The 24,114-nt window shown below is 45.0% G+C and overlaps 1 protein-coding gene across 5 annotated transcripts in view; it reads left to right on the top strand.

Annotated features, from left to right (window-relative positions):
* The window catches only part of TNC (tenascin C), a 122,350-nt gene that overhangs the window by 79,667 nt on the left and 18,569 nt on the right, over nucleotides 1-24,114 (top strand). For 3 of the 5 annotated variants that reach the window (XM_061603957.1, XM_061603960.1, XM_061603959.1), the window contains exons 12-17: nucleotides 890-1,162; nucleotides 11,457-11,729; nucleotides 19,475-19,597; nucleotides 20,601-20,744; nucleotides 21,860-21,979; nucleotides 22,961-23,104. In XM_061603957.1, the coding sequence (XP_061459941.1) occupies nucleotides 890-1,162; nucleotides 11,457-11,729; nucleotides 19,475-19,597; nucleotides 20,601-20,744; nucleotides 21,860-21,979; nucleotides 22,961-23,104 (1,077 nt within the window). The remainder of the gene's footprint in view (nucleotides 1-889; nucleotides 1,163-11,456; nucleotides 11,730-19,474; nucleotides 19,598-20,600; nucleotides 20,745-21,859; nucleotides 21,980-22,960; nucleotides 23,105-24,114) is intronic. The other 2 variants (XM_061603961.1, XM_061603962.1) reach the window with 2 other exon arrangements.

Below are 24,114 nucleotides of genomic sequence, written 5' to 3' on the forward strand. Positions count from 1 at the left end.
TCTATCAAGAAGCTTGAAAACACAGACCACAATTCCCCATCCCACCATGCACCAGTTAAAAAAATATCTGCTGTGCACCCATGCTGAAATTGCTGAACTCACCCCCTCTCAGATTTCACCTCTAGAGCTAGGGCTACAAAAATTAGAGGCGGGAGGTGATTTTGGTCCCATCACAGGGCATAGGAGCATAGGAAACTGCCTTATTCTGAGTCAGACCATTGGTCCATTTAGCTCTGTATAGTGCACACTCATTGGCAGCCAGATCTCCAGGATTTCAGGTAAAGGACACTCCCAGCCCTATCTGGAGATGCCAGGGATTGAACCTGGGACCTTCAGAACAGATGCTCTACCACTGAGCTATGTCCCTTCCCCAGGATGAGGTAGCATGTGGCCTCCAGGCCTGAGGTTCCCTATCCTTCGGTGATCAGCTCAGTATTTTTAAGCTTTCCTGGCAAGTGTTTAGGGGGAGGGGAACCACATATGTTTTCTGAGAGTTTTCTCCCAGCTCAAATTGTGCATTAGTTTTGCTGACAATTTTTGTTGTCGTTATTGCCCAAGAGCACCTCCATTCCAGTGCAGTTCATCCTTCTGATTTAAGTCTTGAAAACATGGCTAACCAACGCTGGTGTGACTTTTCCTTTGGAGATATGCACAAACGAAGACTCAACATCTTCCCTTGGGAGCCGCTTTGCATCTTGCTTTTGCACATGGCGGCGGTGGATATTTGAGGCACTGGCTTTTAGCTTATCTCCTTATTTGCTTGCTTGAGTGGGTCTCTCCCCATTTCATCTCCTGCATTATTTAAACCAGGAACCTGAAGTCAAATCGAACAGGCTTTGAACTCTCACGTATTTTTTTAAAAAAATTAAATCTTGTTTCCCTTCTTCAGCAATGAAGCCAGAAGTCAGCGATCTAACTGTTTCGGGCATCACCCCTGAAAGCTTCAACCTTTCCTGGATGACCACCAAAGGAGACTTCGAGAACTTTATCATTGAAATTGTTGATTCCAACAGGTTGCTGAAACCCATGGAATACAACGTCTCGGGCCATTTAAGGACTGCTCATATCTCAGGGCTGTCCCCCAAAACCAATTTCATTATCTACCTCTATGGAGTCACTCGTGGATTCCGTACGCAAGCATTAAGCGCTGCTGCTACTACAGGTATATCATCCTACCTCATACATAGCATGAGTGTCATTTGTTCTTCAGCTCCCCTAGCATCATGACTTCTGGTGTACATTGGGACTCAGGTGCACTTATTATTGTGTAATCTACCTATAAGTAGACCCACAAAAGTGTATTTCTATTTATTTATTTATTCAATTTATATACCGTCCCATAGCCGAAGCTCTCTGGGCGGTTCACAACAAGTAAAACATCTGATATACGATTACAACCAGAGCTTGGAAAAGTTACTTTTTTGAACTACAACTCCCATCAGCCCCAGCCAGCATGGCCACTGGATTGGGCTGATGGGAGTTGTAGTTCAAAAAAGTAACTTTTCCAAGCTCTGGTTACAACCACATATCAAGCAATTTAAACATACATTAATGATATCAAAAATTAAAGCATATGTATACACATACATTTCTAGGACATTGTCATGAATTTTAACCTGAACAATGTCCCCAAATTTCAGCCAGTTACCAAGGAGTGTTTTCCTTTGGGGGGGAAACACTGGGGTCCAAAAATAGCCAGCAATAAGCCCTGGAGGCACGTTTCTGCCTTTTGTTGTGTAATTTACACACAAGTAGACCTACAGGGTTGCCCTTCTAGGACATTGTCACAAACTGTCACCTATACACTGTCCCCAGATTTTAGCCAGTTCCCACTTACCGTTTTCCTTCTGGAAGCAAAAGAAACCATTGGGCTCCAAGAAATACCCCAGAGAGTGGGGCAATATGCATAGAGAAAGGGCCAATATATTTTGCTCAGAAAAAATGTACCTCCTCTGAATAAGTGTTTTTTGGCTTAAGGTGCTTTGGTAGTGTCAAACACCAGCAACAATGGTCTCTGGGGAACAAACCTACCCAATCCTTCCATTGGAAGTCTCACTGGGGTACAAATACCCCAAAGATGGCCAGTGTTTGTTTTTGCTGGTTCTGGATGAAGGTTAGCCTCAGGGCTGTTTACTCTCTTCTTCTCTCTGTTGCCTTCTGATGAATTGGAGAAATGGGCAACCACAATGATAAGAGGGCTGGAACATGTCCCCTACCAGGAAATACATTTGGGGCTTTTCATTTGCTTGGTGTTTTTTTTTTTTTTTGAGAGAGGGTGGAGTGAGAGGGAACATAGCAAACTGTAGGATTTGCTCTCACAAGGTGTAATGATGGCCACTAAGTTGGATGGCTTTAAAAGAAGATTGGACAGATTTGTGGAGGAGAAGGCTATTGGTGGCTATTGGCCACAGCGGCTATGTTTTCCCTCCCCTTGTGGAAGCAGTATGCCTCTGGAAACCAGTTGCTAAGGATCACAAATGGGGAGAGTGCTGTTGCGGTCAAGTCCTGCTTGGAGGGTTTCCACCAGCATCTAGCTGGCCACTGTGAGAATAGGCTGTTGGTTTAAATAGACCTTTGGCCACATCCATCAGGGCTTATGTTTGTTTTGGTTTTGGGTTTTTTTATGATGGAGAAGCTTTTCTTCTTAGCACATCATCCCTAGAATTTGGGACCCTCAAATGTAGCTAGCTGGCGATGGATTTAGAACAGACAAAAAGTAGTCCTATTTAGATTATGGAACTTGTCCCAGAACTAATTTGCTGGCATAAAGGTATGGTGGCCACTAGCTTAGATAGCTTTCAAAAGGAAATTTGATAAATTCATGGGTGAGGGTGAGGCTGTCAGTGGCTGTTAGTCACAGATGAGAGGCTGCATGCCTTTGAATATCAGTAGCTGACAGCAAGAGAAGATTATTGCCTCCGTGACCTGTTTGTAGGTTCCTATCCAGCCCTTCCTCCTGAAGGAGTCCAGGATGGTAAACACATCAACAAAAGAATTTAACAAAAAGAAAAGAGAGAAGCATTTGAAAAACAGTTCAAAACACTCTAAAAACAGTTAAAAACATGCCTTCATCCAGGGATCTCCAGGTTGCCAGAGCAGTCTCCTTCAGCCATCAAATGCCTGGGTAAACTTGAATGTTTTCAGATTCAAACTTTTGGAAGTTTTGTCCGTGTTGATTCCAATGTGTTCTTTTCCCGTAGTAACTGCGCTTCTCCTTAGCAAACTCACAGTTTCCGATTCTTCCTCTGACGGTCTGTTCCTGACATGGGAAGCACAGGATTTTGCCTTTGACCATTTCCTCTTAGATGTTAAAAACATCGACAACCCGTCTCCGGACTCCCAGCTGCACACGTTGCCAGGGGATTTACGGAGCTTTGTCCTCACCAATCTAAGACCAAACTCTAATTACACCCTCCAGCTTCATGGTCTGGTTGATGGGCAAAGTAGCCAGGCCTTGACAACACTGGCTACCACAGGTATATCGCCTCCAAGGTTTGAATTTCCTGTGATTCCTTTTACATGTAAATGCAGTTTCCCCAGATGATCTCTTTCTTCCTGTCTTGACTTGGAAAGGGTGTCCATTTCTCAGAATCAGAGCGAGCTTGTAAGGAGGACAATATTGTTTCAGCTGACGTGTCCCCACAATTAAGGGAATTCAATGAATGGAACCCTGATGGTTTCTTTTATATATGCACACACACTAATCTACACTACATATATGTGTGTATTGGTGCCACTTACAACATGCATATATGCATATATAAATATGTGTGTATGTACTTGTTCCAGTTAATGTTTTTTCTGGAACATCATTGCATCTGATCTTCCATCACTGACCATCATTCCACTCCTTCTGCCCTCCTCCTTCTTGCCTTGACTTTCTCATTATGAGGTTTGGCTGTCTCATGGTTCTTGTCTTGCTAAAAGATAGATCTTTGCATGCCACCTTGCTCTGTGATTGATGACACAGGACCAACAGTTCTGCCACAGGACCTAGAAGAATCCTCAGCTCCTTGTATTTTCAAGATTGCAATCCATCAACCAAAGAGAGGGGGGAAGCTGCATGAATAGTACCAATACCATTATACACTGGTACCAAGAGCCTTCTCTGCCTGACATCTCTGCATATGCCATGACAATAGCTGGAATGGAAACCCAAAGCACTTTCTTGAGCTTCAAACTCAAGAGTGCTGCCATTTATACCAATCGCCCTTGATGTCTTAGCGGCTGGGTCGATGGTACGCCTTCCACAGGATTTCCAGGGAATCTAGTTGACAATGGGCATCTCCAAGATAACTGAGATCCTCCTACTGCCTGACAAGAGTCTCTCAACTTGCATTGCATGCAGGAGCCTTTGAGATGCAACAGCTATACCTGATCTGAATGGGAAAGCATGCTTTGAAAATATCCAAATGGAGAAATGCTGGGGAAACTATTTCCAACTTGCATGTTAAGTCTGGTGGCACTACATCTGTCATCTGTCTTGCATTCTATTGTCTTTGGGGGATCTCGAGATCTCATTGACCTTCTTTCTTGTATGGGCGCGCGAGCATTTTGAAACCATGCCAACGCTGTTTTGTCATCATGTGGCAGCATGCAGGCAGTTCCAGCATGAGCCCTTAATTGGGGTCAATCAGGTGTCATGCACAATGCGAGCAGAGCTGAGGCAGGCACAGCCTCCTGGGAGCATCCCTTCCACACTTTGATTCTGCTTTTGTCCCTGCCCACACACATTTCTCTGCATTCCATCCCTAAGGCAGAAAGCAATACAAAACATCTTGCCTTGGGGAAGGAGAAGCGAGGGGCACTGGCATTGGAAGCTGGTCCATGAGGGCAAATGGGGTGCTCAGCCTGCCCTCAGCCAGCTGCCCCCCCGCCTTCTAACTTATACCCAGCCCAAGGGGTGGCCCTGGCTGTCCGCTTCCTCCTCAGTTGTAGCACTGACCTTGTAGAACTCAACAAGGAGGAGAAAGATGGGGATAAAACTAGAATGAGTTGGCTCCACCTGTCATTGGCTCTGGCTCCACTTACTGTTGGCCTCCTTGCCTCCCACTCTCCAAGTCCCCTGGGCACCAGCCACCACTGGGCATTGGGTGCTCATAGCTGATCAGAACATCCGTTGGTGCAAGCTAGGTCATTTATAATCTCTGGAGTTATTGGTTTCATGGCAGGGATGGGGAGCCTCACTTGCTGTTGTTCAAGGGACACACCCTTTGTTTTCTGCCGCGTGGCTGTCCACCAGTAATGCTTGTCTCTCTTTCCTTTTGTGTTCCCTTTTCATCCAGAGGTCGAACCACAGCGGGGCATGCTTGCACTCACAAATGCTAATGCCAACACCCTCAACCTCTCCTGGACCACAAGAGATGGGCCTTTTGCAAAGTTGGCTGTAAATGTTAGAGATTTCAGTTTGCTCCAGGAGCCTCAGAAGCGTTCGGTATCAGGACAGGCTCATGACACTCTCGTCTCAGGCTCGGTAGATTATACCAATTATGACATTAACGTTCAGGGCACAACCACAGGCAGGGGACACTCTGAGACTCTCATCTCTTTGGTGATGTCAGGTACCCATTTAAAAGTCATCAGGTGTTTGCTTTTCTTCCTTCCATCTGGAAGACATGATTTAATAATTATGATCTCAGTCTTGTCACCGTGTATCGCACTCTTCAAAATCCAGCAATGAGAAAGGGTTTCAGGTTTGTAGGGCCCCATTTGCACTAGACTTTAAAGCAGTATCATCCCACTTTAAAGTTATGGCTTGCCCCAAGGAATCCTGGGAACTGTGCTTTGTAAAAGGTGCTGAGAGTTCCCCTCACAGAGCTACAATTCCCAGAGTTTCCTGGGAAGAGAGACTGACTGTTAAACCACTCTGAGAATTATAGCGTTGTGAGGGAAATTGGGGTCTCCTAATCAGAGGTGGCCTTGAAAGTGCCCAACATTCACTGTCCAACTGTCATGGAGCCACCAGCCACCACTGCTCCTATTGACTCACAGCACCCTTAACAAACTACTGTTCCCAGGATTCTTTGGGGGAAGCCATAGCTATTAATATTGGATATTAACCTATGTATCTGGAGAAAAGAAGGATAACAGGTAATATGATCTCCACCTTTAAATAATTGCAGGCCTGAGCTGTTCGACAGTGGGAGGTGGTGGACTCTCCTTTGCTAGGGGCTTTTGACAAAGGCTGGATGGCCACCTGCCAGGGGTGCTGTAGCAGTGAATCATCAGCGGCTTGGACTAGATGTTCTTTGAGGTACCTTCCAAGTCTGTGGGATCATCCATACCTCCATTTAATCTGTAATATAAGCCCCTTGTATCTCCAGCAATTCACCCTCATCCATCAGACATTGCCTGCCAACCACTGCCCTCCTGGATGTTCTCCTGACTAAACCCAAGGTTTACTGCCCAGAAATACTCCGAATAGTTCTGGGTAAGGAAACTCCAGATTTAATTAGGAGAAATTGGGGATGGCAGTGTTTTATTTATTATGTATTTATTTAGTAAATTTGTTAGTTGCTTATCTTCACAAAAGTGAACCCAAAGCGATTTACAATCCTGGTTGGCCAGGAATGTCCTATGGATGAGGGTGGAGACACAAGGGACTTACGTTACAGATTAAACAGAGTTATGGATGAGCCCACAGAGTTAGAAGGTATGGATGAGTCCTCTGATCCAGTGCTGTCCATTGATATGGCAACCCTGTTAATTGATTTTGCATAATCAGCCCTGATCATAGTGAAGGTAATCTACAGGGGATTTAGTTTCAATGATCTCCCCTGAAAATTCCTTTTTTTGACTGTCTTCCATCCCTTTCAGCAGGGCTCATATAAGACACCCTGCTAGGATTTCTGCTGAAAGAGCATTGAGAAGGGAAAACTGAAAGCCCACTAAGATGGAACCTGCTGCTAGAACTCATCATGAGGCACATTGCTTTGATCTAATTCTGTCTGGTTCTCTTTGCTCAGTCGTATTGGCAAAGAAATAATTTGATTCACTTAACCGTCATTAGGGGGTGTTCCACTGGCAGAGCCACCAGTGTATCCAAACTTCACTGAGGTTGCTGTGGTCAATGGGATGGAAAGATCCACATCAGCCTTCCGGCTGACATACAGTCTTGCTGGTTCTCTGGGCATGCTGGGCTTTGGAAATGATGCATTCACGTCCAGCTCCAACATGACCCCAACATGCCCTGAGTCTCTCCCTCATTCACAGGTGGCAACAATCCTATACACCTATGAAGGGGGAACCAATACCCCTCCAGATATTGTTGGAATCCAACTCCCATCAGCTCCAGCCAGCTTAACCAATGGTGGGGGATGATGGATGTTGGAGTCCACCAACAGCTAGAGGGCCACACATTCTCCACTCCTGCTGTACAAACTTACCTGGAAACAGGTTTCATTGACCACACTGAGACTTACTTTCTGCGTAAATGTGCTGAGGATTGCCCAACCAACACCACGATCTTACCAGCAGGCATGTGAGCAAAGTCTCCATGGCCTCTCTTATGGCCAGGATGGGGTCCTTCAGGGTGCAGGTAGTTCTTCTAATAACCTGACCCCAAGCTGCAGCATAATTATTTATGCAACCACCACAGAGCACATTGTGCAGCTGGACTGTGAGTGAAGCGAGCTGTTCACACTTCTGTGAGCCATGGAGATATTGGGTCATCTCCAGCTAAGTTCCGCTTGGAGTAGACCCAATGAAATTCTTGGAGCTAAGTTGGTCGTGTTCATTGATTTCAGTGGGCCTACTCTGAATTTTGGATACAGCCTACTGAGTGATGCACATGCATGTATGAATCAACCATGAAACCTATATACAATTCTTTAATAGTTAATACCACAGCATAATTGTTGCTGGTTCCACTCTAGTTCTAATGGTGGTTTATATCAAGTTGCACACAGCATCATGTCTAACTCAGAGTCTTTTGTGTTTCTCACACCTTTCCCTTCTTTCAGAGGCCTTGCCCCCACTGGAAAACCTCACTGTCTCAGACATTAATCCATATGGGTTTACAGTGTCCTGGATGGCATCAGAGAATGCCTTTGAAAGCTTCCTAATAATCGTGGTGGATTCTGGCAAACTGCTGGACCCCCAGGAGTTCCTACTTTCAGGAGCCCAGCATCAACTGACTCTTAGAGGGCTCATAACTGGCATTGGCTATGAGGTTGTGCTTTATGGCTTTGCTCACGGTCACCAAACAAGGCCCTTAAGTGTTGTTGCTCTAACAGGTATTTCAATGCAATTGGAATGCTCTCCTCCTACCTCTCAGTACGCTTGCCCCCCTCCTCTGGAAGACCTTTCATGCCATCACCATTTGCCAACCACCCATGACTTCTCTCATCACTTACTGACACATCCACTAACGTGACTCCCATACTTTTCTTTCCTTGATGCTTAACTTTTCCTGTCTCTTGGAGGACCAAAAACAAGAGAACGCAACAGATGTTGATTTGTTCAGATGTCTTTGTCACCCTATCCAAAGGGTAGGCTCTAATGCATCCTTATTTAATGACCCTTCATTTATTTATCCCGCTTAAGGACCTCCCAGCTCTGACTTTGGAGAAAGCAGATTACATGTGGTACACAGAAAAGGAAGCATTCCCCCATCCAGACATGGATCAGGCTCACATACTTGGTTAACTTAAAGAAAATGTTTGCTTTGAAGAACTCCAAAAGTGTTCATAAGCTCCTCATGGGCTAGGTTATTTGTGAAATGATGGCAGAGACAAGATCGGCAGTGAACGTTTTGGTTGACCCAACTGTTTATGAAGGGCACCCCACATCTAAACTCAACAATCAATTCATTGAACTGCTTTGAGATCCACCACCATATTGTCTCCATTGGAAAGTTTCAGCAGTAGCTTTCAATAAAGAATGAGAGCAGTGTCAGGAGCTTCCTCCTGAAGGAAGAATTAACACTTGGAGCATTTTTCAGTAGTAGAGACTCCAGGAGACCTTGACCTTCAGACATCTCTTCTCCATGATTTCCCAGTGCATGGGCTTCATACACATAGACAAGTTGAACTGCAACCTTCTCATGTCCTAACAAAGTTTGCTTACATAGCTGAGACTTTATCTTCCTTGTAGGCCAAGATCTCCAGTGGCACTGGAACCCCCTTGGGAAAGATTTTATCAAATTGATTGCCATCCTGTCCTTCTCCCATGGAACTCAAGGCATCGTACATAGGATTCCTGGGCAGTCTCCCACCTAGACCCTGAGTAGAACCAGACTTACCTTGAGCTTCAGCAAGGTTGCTGCATTATGTATCTGTGGTAGCTAACCTCTAGTCTGAGGGTCTGATCCAGCTGCCCGCCCACCCACAAGCAAGTACTGCTTCCTCAAGACCATCCCCTCCTCAGCCATCAGATTGATCATTTGATCAGTAAAGAGGGTTAATGATCCCCTCCTCAGCTGATCTGCCTTGGTCCATGTGTTCCTCTCTCCATGTAGTCCTTTCCCTCCACACACCTTTTTTTTGAACCATCATATTTATTCAATTTCTAGCTGAGAAACGAAGGATTCATATGATCCTTAGTTGCATCATTTGAAGTCTGCCCATATTCAGCTGTAGGGTTTGCTGTTTCCTCTCTCCAATTATTTTTCTTTGTCTGCAAACCTTGGTAAGTACCACAGGAGCCTAACTGGGAAAGGTGGAATAACATTGATGATACAGCCATCTTAGTAGCTTATGAAGCCTGCATGCTTAAATATTGATGCTGCTTTATTAAGGTCATTCCACCTGGAAAAACACAGCAAGTGCCCTGCTGGATCAGACCAAATGTCCATCTAGTCCAGTCATCTGTTTCCATCAGTGGCCAGCCAAATGGTCTTGGGAATCTCCCAAGAACATGTGACAGCCATGGCTAGCCCTTATTGTTTGTCCTTGGCATTGCACTCAGAGGTGTGCTGCCTATATACATAGGGTAGTTTCTGATGGCCGATATATTCCCATGGCCGACATATTCCCATGTCCCCCTAACCCAGTCCCAAGCTTTGGCATCAGGGAGGGAGAACAATGCTACAGCTCAGATTATGACTGAAGCCAGATAAAAACGTTTGCACTCAGGACAATGTTCAAGTTGAAATGCAGTGGCTCATTACAAGCCGGACAAATGCGCAGTCTGATCCAGGTAATTATGGATCTCAGTGACATTGTTAGTTGAGTTGCGTCAGCCAAGTGTCGAATATGCACAATGTGAACCAGATCTTAAAAAAAAAAAAAAAAAAAAGACTGGCAAAGACACAATAGGGGACATGAGCACATTCTTCAAATGCCTGAAGAGCAATCATATAGAAGAGGCCAAAGACTTGTCATCTGCTCCAGAGGGAAGAATTGGATCTTTCAGGCTTAAGGAGGATAGATTTCAGCTGAACATTAGCAGAGACCTCTAGATGGGGAAAAACAGTTTGACAGTGGAACCAGCTACCTAGGGAGTTGGTTGGACTCTCCAACAGTGGAGGTTTTCAGTCAGAGGTTGGGCAATCATCTCTTGGGGATGCTCCAGGGTGGCTAACCTGCAGCCCTCCAGATGTTGTTGGACTCCATCTGCCATCAGCCCCAGCTGGCATGGCCAAAGGTCAGGGATGATGGGAGCTGTAGTCCGTCAATAACTGGAGGGCCACAGAAGCCCCCCACTCCTGCTGTAGCTTAACATGGAATGGGGGTGGCCTGCAAAGACCCTCTCAGAACACTTTATTTATTTATTTATGATTACATTTATATCCCACTTTTCCTCGAAGGAGCTCAAGGTGACATAAGTAGTTGTTCCTCCCTCTCCACTGTATCCTCACAGCAACCCTGTGAGGTAGATTAGGCTGGGAAACTGTGACCGGCCCAAGATCACCCAGCAAACTTCATGGCTGAGTCAGGATTTGAACCCTGGTCTCCCAGGTCCAAATCCAATGCTTTAACCACTACACCACCACTGGCTTTTATGACTCTGAATTGGAGAGCGAGAACATTGTTGTTCAAAGGTGTGCTTTGATGTAAACCTGGGGAAAAGACGTACCCAGATTATGTACTGTGGCTTTGCTATTAACAGTTTTCTATTTAAAAAACAAACAAACAGCAGAAGGATAGGTGATTCCAATGGAAGACAGAGAACGAATGAACATCAGGCTTACTACCAGCATGTTTTAATACTGCATGTCGGGGGAGAATGGTGGGTGAGAATTCTGTGATTCTTTGGGGTCCTTGAAGAGCAACTTCGCCTTCACCCACATCTTTGGATTGGAATGTTTCTTGTTCAGTCTCTGAATGCATTTCTCCCCCTTTTTTGGATTGCAGATTGTTCTTTCTTCTTGTGGCTGGAACATTCACATTATACCCTAACCTGACTTGGGACAAATACCATTTATTTGTTTCTATCTTCTTTTAAAGGAAATTAAAGTCTGGTTCCCCACACACACACACTTTCCCTCCTTCCTCTCCCTCTTCTTCCAATTTCAGAAGCAGAACCTGAAGTGGACAATCTTCTGGTGTCGGATGCAACACCTGATGGCTTCCGTCTGTCTTGGACGGCAGATGATGGAGCCTTTGACAGTTTTCTTCTGAAAATCAGGGATGCCAGGAAGGTGTCGGACCCTCTGGAACTCATTGTGCCAGGCCATGAGCGCACCCAAGATATAGTAGGGCTGAAAGAAGGCACTGTATATCACATTGATCTTTATGGAGTTACCAGTGGACGGCGTTCCCAACCTATAAATTCAGTCGCTACAACAGGTATTGTTTGGATCAAGCATGGCAAGGATGGGAAAAGCATGACCCATCCACCTGCACATGTGTGTGTATCTTTCACATCTCTGCCTTTCTCCTTGACATGCTAAACTTCTTTCTGCAGGGTCTAATTCCTTTATTTTTAAGACAGAGGAACATCCAATCATGTGAGCCCAGCAGGGATGTAGTCGTCTGGGGTCTCAGGGGTCCTTAGACCTCTTACATTTTTGGGATCCAGATCTCAGCAGGGCCCCTATGTCTCCAGCATCCTATGAGCCAATCAGGATGAAAGGGGAGTGTGTTAGCCACTGAGAATAATCTTCTAACTTGTTTCCTTGTGGTTTCCTGCTGATTGGAGTCAATCAGAGTAAAAGGGGTTCCTATTAGTTCCTAAAGGACAGTCAAATAGTGATAGTAACAGAGAAGCAGAAAACAGTATCCAGGCCTGGCCAAATGATTCTATAATTTGGCCTTAGAACGTTGTATAATTTTAGAAGGGGGCTTGGTTATAATTATCATGAAGGGATCCTGCACTTCTGAATTCATCACTAAACCATTGGAACCCAGCCATCATTCTGAACAGATTCAGCCTAGACACAGGTTGATCCAGAACTAGGGGCTGTATCCAGTGTTAGCCCTGCTCAGAGTAGACCCTTTGAAATTGGTGAACTTTATTTATGTATGTATTTGTTTGTTTCATTTATGGATCACTGCCCATGAGGCATCCTAAGTGATTTACAATCAGTGGAGGCTGCTCCATTAGGGCAAGTGGGGTGCTGCCCTGCCAGCCTCAGTCTGCCTTCAGACAGTTCCGACACGCCTGCCTTCCTACTTACAATCAACTCCAGGTGCTGTCAGCTTTCTCCTCCTTACACTCAGAGTTGCCCATTCTAGAACTCTGGGAGGAGTTCCAAGACAGATACCAACCGGGACAGATTTTAGAAGGCTTGTTGAAAGAGGATCATCTTGAGCCTGCACCGAAAGGACAATGCAGAAGGCCATGACTAAGGCTGCAATCCAATACACGCTGACCTGGGAGTAAGTGCCAATGGAGCTTTTTTCTGAGTAGACATGTATTGGATTGCAGCCTAACTGCATATTAATTTCCGTGGGTCGACTCTGAGCAGAATTTAGTTGGCTACAACCCTAGGCGTCCATCCCATAAAAGCTTAAAGTAAGAAAACAGATTGTGGGTGAATATTTGATAACCCCAGCCAATCACTGGTTGGTTGGTCTACCTTCAAATCAACATATGCAAGCGGGGCAGCTGTTTCAGATAGGCCAGAGCTTGGAAAAGTTACTTTTTTGAACTACAATTCCCATCAGCCCCAGCCAGCATGGCCACTGGATTGGGCTGATGGGAGTTGTAGTTCAAAAAAGTAACTTTTCCAAGCTGTGAGACAGGCATTATTATTGTTGTTGTTGTTGTTGTCATTGTCGTTGTCATCATTGTCGTTGTCGTCGTTAAACTTTAAACCCAAATGAAAGAAAGTAACTAAGACAGCACACCTCAAGGGCTAAAGGCCTGAGTGAAAAGGAAGGTTCTTGCTTGGTGCCTAAAGATGGATAAAGAAGGTGCCAGGTGTGCCTCCCTTCGAAAATCATTCCACTGGGGGCCACCACTGAAATAGCCCATTCTCACGTGGCCACCTTCAGAGCCTCCCATGGAGGGGGCACATGAAAAAGGACCTCTGATGAGGAATGTGGGGTCCAGGTCAGTTTGTATGGAGAGAGGCAGTCCTTGAGATATTGAGGTCCTTGTTTACTTGTTAACCATAGGAAATTGCCTTATACTGAGTCAGACCATCAGTCCATCTCTCTCAGTATTCTCTACACTGACATCTCTCTCAGCTCCATCTGGAGATGCCAGGGATTGAACCTGGGATCTTTGGCATGCAACACAAATGCTCTTCTACTGAGCTACCACCTTTCCCCATTGATTTTGTGGGAACTCACTGATCCTTATTGCAGTTTCTCCTTCCCACCATCTCCATCACCAGTGGCATGCTGTGGGCACACTACTCGCTTCAAAAGCAGCCAGAATGGGGTGGGTGGGGGTGGGTGGCTGTGTTTTGACTTGATGCTGCCCTCTGCTGACCACACTTCCCTTCCCCACTGCTGACGTCAGACCTTTCAGGACCACCACAGCAAAGTGTTGGGCCAATCACTGTCACTGCCTGAGCCTGCAGCAGTTTCCATTGGCCACACCTGGTAGACAAAGGGTTGCTCTACCAATCAGCTGTGAAACCTCCCTGAAGCTGAATTTTTTAAAAAGAACACTCTGGAGCTGATCTGATGAGGTTTTAAGAGCAAAAAGAGGCAGAGTTTGACTAGCGTTATGTGCCCCCATTCCGATAAAAGAGAGGTAGAGATGGCACAACAGTAAGTGTGTCTCTACCCTTAGTCAGCCCTTTCCAGATAGATTTAGGAACCCAGAAGTTAACTCTGTAAGTTGACAATAGAACAAAGCCCATGAAAATCTCCCAACAAAATAGCTCATGGAGCAGCAATTCACAGATCTTGAGGGTATCCTGGCCCCTGCAATGACTGAGACCCATAATTAACCCTTGATTTAGTGTCTACTGGCCTGTTAATACTCCTATAGTCTTTTCCCCCCTCCTTCAATGTGGTGTAGCAGTTAAGGTGTTGGACTACGACCTGGGAGACCAGGGTTTGAATCCCCACACAGCCATGAAGCTCACTAGGTGACCTTGGGCCAGTCGCTGTCTCTCAGCCTCAGAGGGAGGCAATGGTAAAACCACCTCTGAATACCGCTTACCTTGAAAACCCTATTTGTAGGGTCGCCATAAGTCGGAATCGACTTGAAGGCGGTCCATTTCCATTTTTGATGGTAGTGATTTTCCCCCCAGAGCTAAAGAAGGAAGAACATAACATAAGGACATCAGAAGAGCCCTGCTGGATCAGGCCAGTGGCCCATCTAGGCCAGCATCCTGTTCTCACCATAGCTACGTAGATGCCCATAATGGGAAGCCCACGAACAGGGCCTGAGCGAAAGAGCACTCTCCCCTCCTGCAGTTTCCAGCAACTGGAATTTGGAAGCATTCCGCCTCCACTTATGGAAGCAGAGCACAGCCATCATGGCTAGGAGGGATTAGATCTCACCTTGTTTTATGAATGCGACTGGTAAAGCTGCCTTCATGAGAGAGGAAGGGAGGGAGGACAAAAACCCTTACATAACCCAGTGGCCATCCAGATGTGGTTTGATTCCAGCTCCCATCAGCCTCTGTCAGCATGGTTAATGATCAGGGATAAAGGGAAGATGAAGTCCAACAACATCTGGAGAGCCACACATCCCCCATCCATGCACCACGGAGTTTGTAGACTAGAGCAGGAATGATGAACCTGAGGCTTTCCAGATGTTGTTGGACTCCAACCCCCATCAGCCCCAGCCAGCATAGCCAATGGTCAGGGATGACAGGAGTCCAGCAACATCTGGAGGGCCACAAGGTTTTCCACCTCTGTCCTGACCTCATGGTCTTGCACCTCTGTCCATCAGCCTAAACAAAATGATCCAAAGCATTAATAAGCTGATAATTTTAAACTTACCACAGCTAATAACCCCAAATAATAGTAATTTTAAAAGAATAGGGTTCATCCCTGAAGTATGGGTTCTTTGTCCTTTATGTAATTTCCTCTGTTCCTCGATTATGGGTAGCCATCAACATGGACAGATGTGATGGGTGTTAGGAACCCTGTCATGATTTTGGACCAGTGATGTGTGTGTTCCAGAAAATTCTCAATTGCCAGTTAGGGAAGATTAGGGTAATTTCCATCAGAAAATGTTCTGATGCCCTAGAGAGTGATCTAACTTAGCCTGTTTAATTGACCTGGATTTAGTAAAACAAATCTTAAAACACTGAAACGTTATTTACAGACATTCATTGTTACTAATGAACTTTATAAAACAGAAATTTTTCTGCAGAAAAAATAGGCAATGGAAGAATTCCAGAAAAGTTTCTGTTTTGGAACTCTTTCTCCCCTGCCCCCCACATCACTGTTTTGCACCAACCAAATTGATTTTAAACATTGTTTATGTACTATGGGTGAATGGTCTTTGGAACTTAGAAGTTTCCTGGTTCTTGCATCTCCTCTCTCTCTGTCTTGGGATGCTTTATCATTCTGCGGATAGAACAGTAACAGCAGATATGGGTGTGTAGGTCAGCTGTGGAAATCCACTTCAAACATGAAGAGAGATGAGACTTGCGGTATCAACTGAGCAACAACTTCATTAACTTATTTAGGGATCTTCAACAGTTAAAACTGAACACAACCAGAGTTCCTCTCCCTCATTGCAGGTACAGGATTGGATTGGGAGAGCCATCCTCTCCAGCCTTTGGGGGGTCATCTCTCCTTGCTCAGAACCTAAGACTAGTTTCCTCCTATCTATGGTGCCCCAAAATCTTTGCTTTGATGAGCTGAAGGAAGAGTGCCCACCTCTCCATCACCTTAGACCTCATGGCTTTGCATGGTGAACTCCTACCATGCCCTCTAATAGTCCCAGCTGTGATGAGCTGGGGGAGCAGTGCCCACCTTCCCACTATCTTAGTCCTTGTAGCTTTGTGAGGTAGAGTCCTACCACACCCCCTTAATAGTCCTTGTTTTGGTAAGATGAGGGAGCAATGCCCACCTCACCCATCACCTCAGGACTCTTGGCTGTGTGTGATAGAGTCATGCAGGCCTCACGTGGATTTCCTTGTTTTGCAAAATGTTTTGAGTCAACAACTGCAATACACCCTTCAGAGAAATGTGAAAGCAGGTGAATATCTACATTCTGATCTGCACATTAGTCCAGGAGGTCAATGGAGGCTGGTCCATTAGGGCAAGTGGGGCAATGCCCTACCAACCTCAGTCCGTCCTCAGTCAGCCTCAATCAGCCTTTGTCTGCCTGCCTTCTTGCTTACATCCAGTCCAGGGGACAGCACTGCCTGTGACAGCTTCCTCTTCCTTCGTTTCAGGGTTGCCATTGTAGAGCTCAGCAGGGAGGAGGATGGGGACAAAACTAGTCAATTGTCTCTGCCTGTCATTGGCTCTGGTGCCACCTAGTGTTGGGCTCCTTCCCTTCCACCCCACCAGTCCCAACGGGCACTAGTCACCCCTGTGGTAGGTGCTGATCAGAGTCAGTCCAGATTGGAATTTACACAGATCACATTCCTCAAGCACTCCGAGCTTTTTACATCTTGGTCCTTTTCAAAATTTGGAAAAGTTGATTACATTTCAAATTTGGATTTTTTCAAGCAAACTTAGGTCAGGATAACACACACACACCAAAAAGGAAAAAAAAATTGTTGGCACATCCCCATAGATGCTTTTAATGTGGGTTGACTCTAGTATTTCTCTCTCATTTGCTAATGGACATCTCTTGTGTGGGCTGTTTGTTTATTTTTTAACTTTTTTTAAAAAAAAATCAGAGTTGTTTTCATTGCAACTGTGGAAAAAATCCATTTACCATTGAGAGGCTGAATGTAAACACTGGACTGCCAGATTTTTTTTTTCCCCTCTGGGTGTTGGAAGGCTACTTCATCCTCCCCCCACCCTCTGTCAAGTTGATGTGCCAAAAGAAAGGACAGATCCATGGCAAAAAAAAAACCCAAACTGATTTGTAAGCTTTGATTTGCATGTGGTTTTATCATTATCTTGAAATGAATATGCAGGAACATTTAATCAAGTAGAAGAGGGCAGGCAGTGCACAAAACTGACAGAATAACATCAACCAATTTTTTTTCCCAATGGAAAGAGCATTTACATCTGCTGCCAATCATCTGGCGTAAACACTGTGATTAAAACACCCCAACAATGTGTCTGTGTGGGAGTGAGAAGAGAGGAAAGATGGACAGCAGAAGCATCTTAAACTCGCTTGAATATGTGCTCCGTCAAAGCTATTTTTCCACTTGATCCTCCAAGATATGTTAATCACCTAACGATATATACACGTAATTGTGATGAATAAAACAGAGGTTTTGGTAGTACAACAAAAACTTCTGTTTTGTTAATCACAATTACCTGTTTGTGTGTATGTGTGTGAGAGTATACACACACTGTGTGTGATTGTGATTAATAAAACAGAGGTTTTTTATTGTACTATCAAAACGTTTCGGCTTCCGCCTTCATCAGCTGCTAACATACAAATGCTGTTAGCAAGGTGGCAGTTATAGAGCTTTGAGGATGGAATGCTCAGAGGGGCTTCCTTTGCAGAAGCTAAGTAAAGTTTATACTTTACACACATATACACATCCACGCTCACACACGTATGTGTGTGTGTGTGTGAATGCAGCCTAAGGAGAGGCTGACAGTCAGAGGCACCCCGTTGACTGGTTGTCAGAAAGAAGACAGGCGGCTGGAGGCTGGCTGAGGGCAGACTGAGGTTGGTGGGGCGGTGCACTATTTGCCCTAATGGGCTGGCCCCTATTGAACTGTCCAATCAGGAATTATTGACAAAGCTGCTTATGCATAGCCAGGGGAAGAGAAGGTGAAGGCGAAACATATTAGCGGTCTTCAAATATCTGAAGGGCTCTCAGTAATGCTGAAAATGAGCCAGATGTGTTATCTGCTGCAAGATTAGAACCGACAGGTGGAAACAGCGTGGAAGAGGTCTTTGGTTAAGCATTATGAGAAACTTCTCCACAGCATGTGTCGTTTGACAGTGGGATGGTCCTTCTGTGACTTTCTCCTCTCACAGAAGTGGCCTGTTCAGAGAAGGAGCATCAAGGAGAAACTCCAAAGGCTCGTCGATGTAGGGAACGGCTGCAGCTCAGTGACAGAGCAGCTGCTTTGTATGCAGAAGGTCCCAGGATCAATCCCAAGTAGAACTGGGGGAGACCCTTGTCTGAAACCTTAGAGATGTGCTGCCAGTCAGTGTAGACAATACCAAGCAAGGTGGAGCAGTGGCCTCTCTTCCTAATTTTAGCCGTGGCACATGCAGTGATCCCGAGAACTCCAAAGAGGAACTTAGAGATTGGGAAAGTGGCAGAAACAGAGATTTGCAAATCTGATTCAGACATCATGTGGAAAAAAGAATGGTCAAATGTCACATCTGACCTGACCTGTTTTCCAATGGAAATTTGCTATGGAGTTCCCCCCCCCTCCCCAATAATCATCTAACATTTCCTAGTGGAAAGGTCTAGACTGTATGCACACTGCTGTAGTAATCTGTTCCAGAGTTCGATTGTATGCATAGAGCTTTCCCACCTGGGACATCCCTTCTGTTCATGTCAGCAATTGGAGCTGCTCCATGTGTGCACTCTTTTGTGCATAAAGAATGGAACCCTTCCCAGAAATGAGCAGGGGCTTCTCCAATACAAGAGCTTCATGCATGCATATAGATCTCTTGACTAAGGCTATGCCACCAGGCACACTGTCAAAGACCATGAATGGTCATTTTTGAATGCAGCATTTGTTATGCCTGCCTTGTCTTTTAGCAGAAGGAGTCTTAGGATTTTGACATACCAGTTCTTTTGAGGGTTGTTGTTGTTTGGTGGGGGGGAGTTTTCTCTGGTGTTGGCTATGACTGCAAGATCCTTGTCAAAATCTGAAACCATGAAGAGGTCAACTCAAAAGGTTTTGCGGTGTGGAACTTTCCATTCCAGTTATGACCCTGAACCCAATATTTATTACAGCTTCAGCTTCTGGAGTGGAAATCTGAGACCAATGTGTGTTTTTTCCCCCAGCGAGCCTGGCTGATGAAACAATGTGTTAACTCCTTTGTTTGTCTCCCTGTCTTTCTCCTTGGCTAGCGATGGGATCTCCCAAGGAAATCACCTTCTCAGATATTACCAAAGACTCAGCTGTGGTCAGCTGGACGGCCCCACCGACACGGGTGGACAGCTTCCGGATTACCTACGTTCCAGTTACAGGAGGTAAGGGAGCAGGAAGGCGAAATGAACAGAGATGGGCTAGTGGAGAGGAAACTCAGGCCTGAGGGCCAAATGCCTTGCCCTTGGAGTTTTTCTCAAAGCATATCTCTCACTAGCCTTGCTCCATCCTCTCCCTGGGTGGTTTTGCCAGGCTGAAAAATGATCGTGAACTGTGATCATGCCTCTTGCTTGACTGGATGGAAGATAGTGAGTGAGTGAGTGAGTGAGTGAGTGAGTGAGTGAGTGAGTGAGTGTGTGTGTGTGTGTGTGTGTGTGTGTGTGTGTGTGTGTGTGTGTGTGTGTGTGTGTGTGTAAAACTGTTTTGTGGCTGCAATGTAGCCTACTGTGCAAAGGTAAGAGGTGAATTTGTTGCTCTGTTCACTTTTGCCTCTGGCCACACCCACCTCTTGCCCCATCTAGGAATGAGGGAGAAATTCGATTCAGTCCTCATGTAAAGCCGAATCTTCACTTTCTGAAACAATATGAGAATGGAAATGCAGCCATCCTCCACAGTCTGCACTTATCCGAATTTTGAGATGCAGTTCTCCAAGCAAGCAATGTTGACCAAAAAATGCATATATTAAGGGAAAGTGTGCACAACATACATTGGCGAAGATGACATGCAAAAATGAATTATGTTAGGATTAATTGCTTGCAAAAAAAAAATGTGTACGGTAGTCAAAAGTGCATTTATTAGGAGAAATACTGAGTAAAATGCTGAAGAATTTTCATGAGTTAAAAAAAGAAAACCCTCAAATTGCTGCAGACAAGTGGGAAACCGAGTATGAGAATAATGAGATATGGAGAGAACTGAACTTGCCAGATTATCCCATCCCTTGCCACATCCAATGCTAGCCTGATCCAGCAGGATTTTCTTATGTCCTCATGCCAGCAACATATTGTGAATGTTGGAAAGATAATCAAGAAGTTCTGCTTTTGGCTTTACCTTTGATTTCTTGAAACTCTGGACCTTGGCGCCCTCAATCATCCATCCTGTCTATTCCAGGTCCCCCCAATGCTGTGACAGTAGATGGAAGCAAGAGTAGTATTAAGCTAGTAAAACTGATCCCTGGAGCGGAGTACATCGTCAGTATCATCTCCGTCAAAGGCTTTGAGGAAAGTGAGCCTGTTTCTGGATCTCTGACCACAGGTACGTCCAAGGAGTAGGTGGTAGCGAGTGAGTCATCAGCATGCATGATGATTTAAAGCAGAGGTGGGGAACAGGATTCAGAGCTCCCTTCTCCCTGTGGACCACTTTGAGTGGACGGTGTAGCCACCCCCCTGTTAATCACCTGATGTCTCCATGATGTTAGGTGGCTATAAGTGTGCTCCTGGTCCTTTCCTTTCTTTATTTCTTTGCTGCCAAGTGTGAACTTGAGCTGGGCTGTGAAGGAAGGTCCCTGCCAAAGTGATCTTGGCAGGCTAACATTGTTTGGGTGAGGATCAGCCGCACTCAGGACACTCTCAAATGCAGCCAGTCCCAGCAGTTTTTGCAAGCGCTGATGATCAGCTGCAAACCCCTCTTTTGGCAGAGATCAGCTCCGCTCAGGAATTTTGATCGGGAGCCCCTGAGTTGAGCCAACCTCAGCAGGGCTTGCATTTGCTGCTGAACATAAGCCCCGCTTGCCAGAAGGCAACTGGGAGAGCTTGTTAAGGCTCCTGGTTGTTCCTTTTGCAGACACATTTTTACCTTCCCCACACATATGACATCAGCGTCAGGCAATGTCTTAAGGAAAATGGCTTAATTAGGCCTGCAAGTCAGAGATTCTCCACCACTGCTTTGCAGAGTGCAAGAGGGCATATCCCTGCTCCAAGCAGCTCAGGGGAGAAGCCAGAGAAAAGAGAGTGCAGGGAAGACAAGGATAAACAAGAGAATACGTAGAACATAGAAATCTGCCTTATATTGAGATAGATCCATGGATCCATCTAACTCAGTATTGCCTACACTGACTGGCAGCAGCACTCCAATGTTTCAGGCAGGGAATCTCTCCTAGCCCTACCTGGAAATGCTGGAGTTTGAACCTGGGACCTTCTGATTGCAAGGCAAATGCTCTACCACTGAGCTCTGGCCCTTCCCATATCTGGTTGCATGTGCTGAAGCGTACTTACAGGCTGCGTTATAGTAGGGCATGAGAACTAGTCTAAGACTTCATGGGGAAAGAGGGTTTTTGAAGGAGGCTTTGAAGGAAGTAGGAGAAGCGGCAGTTGTTCTAGGAGGTGGTACCAAGGCAGATTGTGACTTTCCCTCCACCCCTCTCTCTTCAGCTTTGGATAGCCCATCGGGGCTAATGGCGGTGAACATCACAGATTCCGAAGCATTGGCTGTCTGGCAGCCAGCAATTGCTGCTGTAGATGAGTACGTAATTTCCTACGGAACGAAGGACGGTAAGTCAAGATTGCTCCGGAGCAGAGCTAGGATGGGAGAGAAATTATTTATTTATTTATTTATATCCCGCCCTTCCTCCCAGCAGGAGCTCAGGGCGGCAAACTAAAAACACTTTATAATGTCATAAAAACAGATCTTAAAATACATTAAAACAAAACAGCGTTAAAAACATTTTAAAAAACAACTTTTTAAAATGGTTAAAAACATTATTTTTAAAAAAACATATTAAGCAATACTAACACAGACACAGACTGGGATAGGCCTCAACCTAAAAGGCTTGTTGAAAGAGGAAAGGCGCCGAAAAGATAGCAGAGATGGCGCCTGCCTAATATTCAAAGAGAGGGAATTCCACAGGGTAGGTGCTGCCGCACTAAATTAGATTCAGTTTGCATTTAAAGGTGAGCCTACCTAATTCACTCTTTCCAAAAACATAAGCACACTGAAATACAGACGTCCTTTGCAAGTTGTGCTTCTCCGAATTTTGCAATGCAGTTCTCTGGCCTAGTAATGTGTACAAAAATTCATATATCAGGGTAAAGTGTGCATTAAAATACATAGCGATAATGATATACTAGAATGCATTATATTAAGGGAAATGGCTTTGCAAAAATGTGTATATTAGGAGAAATTCACACTAAAATGTTGATGAGGATGTCCTGAGATCTAGTGATAAAAGACGGGTTTGAAATATATCTATGGCTGCAATCCAATGCACATTTACCTGGGAGTAAGTCCCATTGAACCCAATGGAGCTTATTTCTGAGTAGACATGCACTGGATTACACTGTATGGGGTTCAGCAACAATATCAAAGTGGAGTGCATTGTAGAGTCCTCTTCTCTAGACTGATCAGCCCAAATGAACTAATAGGAACACTGCATGCTTTGTAAATGCAGTGAATCCAATATGCCATTTAACAAATGCACCTAATGATTCTCAGTTGTTCATTTATCAACAATCTGTCCTTCTTGGTTATTTTAGAGCTGGAAGTAACTCAACGTGTCTCAGGCAACACTGTAGAATATGATCTCACTGGCCTTCGTCCAGCCTCTGAATATACACTCCGTATCTATGCCAGAAAGGGGCCACAGAAAAGCACAGTCATCTCCACCAGATTCACTACAGGTACCCTGGAAACGTTTTGACCTATTATAAGTTCCAGATGGAGCTACCTTGTGGGGGTAAAGCATGTGTGAGGAACCTCTGGCCCTCCAGAGGTCACTGAATTACAACTCCCAGCATCCCTGGCCATTGGGCATGCTTACTGGGGCTGATGGGAGTTGTAGTTTAGTATCTGGAGGGCAAAAGTTTCCCCAGGCCTCTGCTAAAACAAGTATATAGTTCAGAATCAGGATTCTCAGAAGGGGATTAATTTGTTTGCATGAGTGGATCCCTAGGAGAAAGGATTGGAGCAAAGAGTTTCAGAAAGCAGCAGAGTTGTGTGCAGGCAACCCTTGTTAGATGACAGTTCTAATATTGGTGGGGCCACCACTAAGAAGATCCTGCTGAGTCCACGTATCTATCTTATATCAGATAAAGTAGGAGCTTCTCAGATTAGTTCACCCTGCTCAATTTAAAGGATGGGAGAGATTTAGACTGTAGCTGGTAGTCGGGATTATCTTCTGTTTTATTTTTTTCAGACCATCTAGTAGATTTTAGGTGTTCAAAACAATAAGTCAGAATAACAACAACTACTTGAACCAGACCAGAGTGAATAGCGCTTTATGGGTACTCCACAGCAACTTTCATTGCACCTGGTACCCAAGCAGAGTAGGGAAAAAGAGAAATAAATAAAATTGTCCTGACATTGACGCACATATTTAAGAACTGGCCATACCTCAGTGATAGAAAGACACACATTACACATGCAACGTCAGAGACTTGGATCAGAATCCCTAGAGCAGGGGTTCCCAAACTGTGCTCCGTGGACCACCAGTGCCCTGTGAGTTTTATTCAGGTGGTCCACAGCATGTCTGCGTTCAATATTAATAATGGTTTTAATGGTATTTGCATTGCTTCTTTTATTCTTTATATTGTATTTTCTTGTGTTACCGTTTGAATTCTATGAAATGCAAATTACGATACAATGAAATACAACAGAAGAAATAAAAGGAGCAATACAAACGCAATTGAAG

The sequence above is a fragment of the Rhineura floridana genome, chromosome 20 (genome assembly GCF_030035675.1).
Source record: "Rhineura floridana isolate rRhiFlo1 chromosome 20, rRhiFlo1.hap2, whole genome shotgun sequence".
NCBI classification, from domain to species: Eukaryota; Metazoa; Chordata; class Lepidosauria; order Squamata; family Rhineuridae; genus Rhineura; species Rhineura floridana.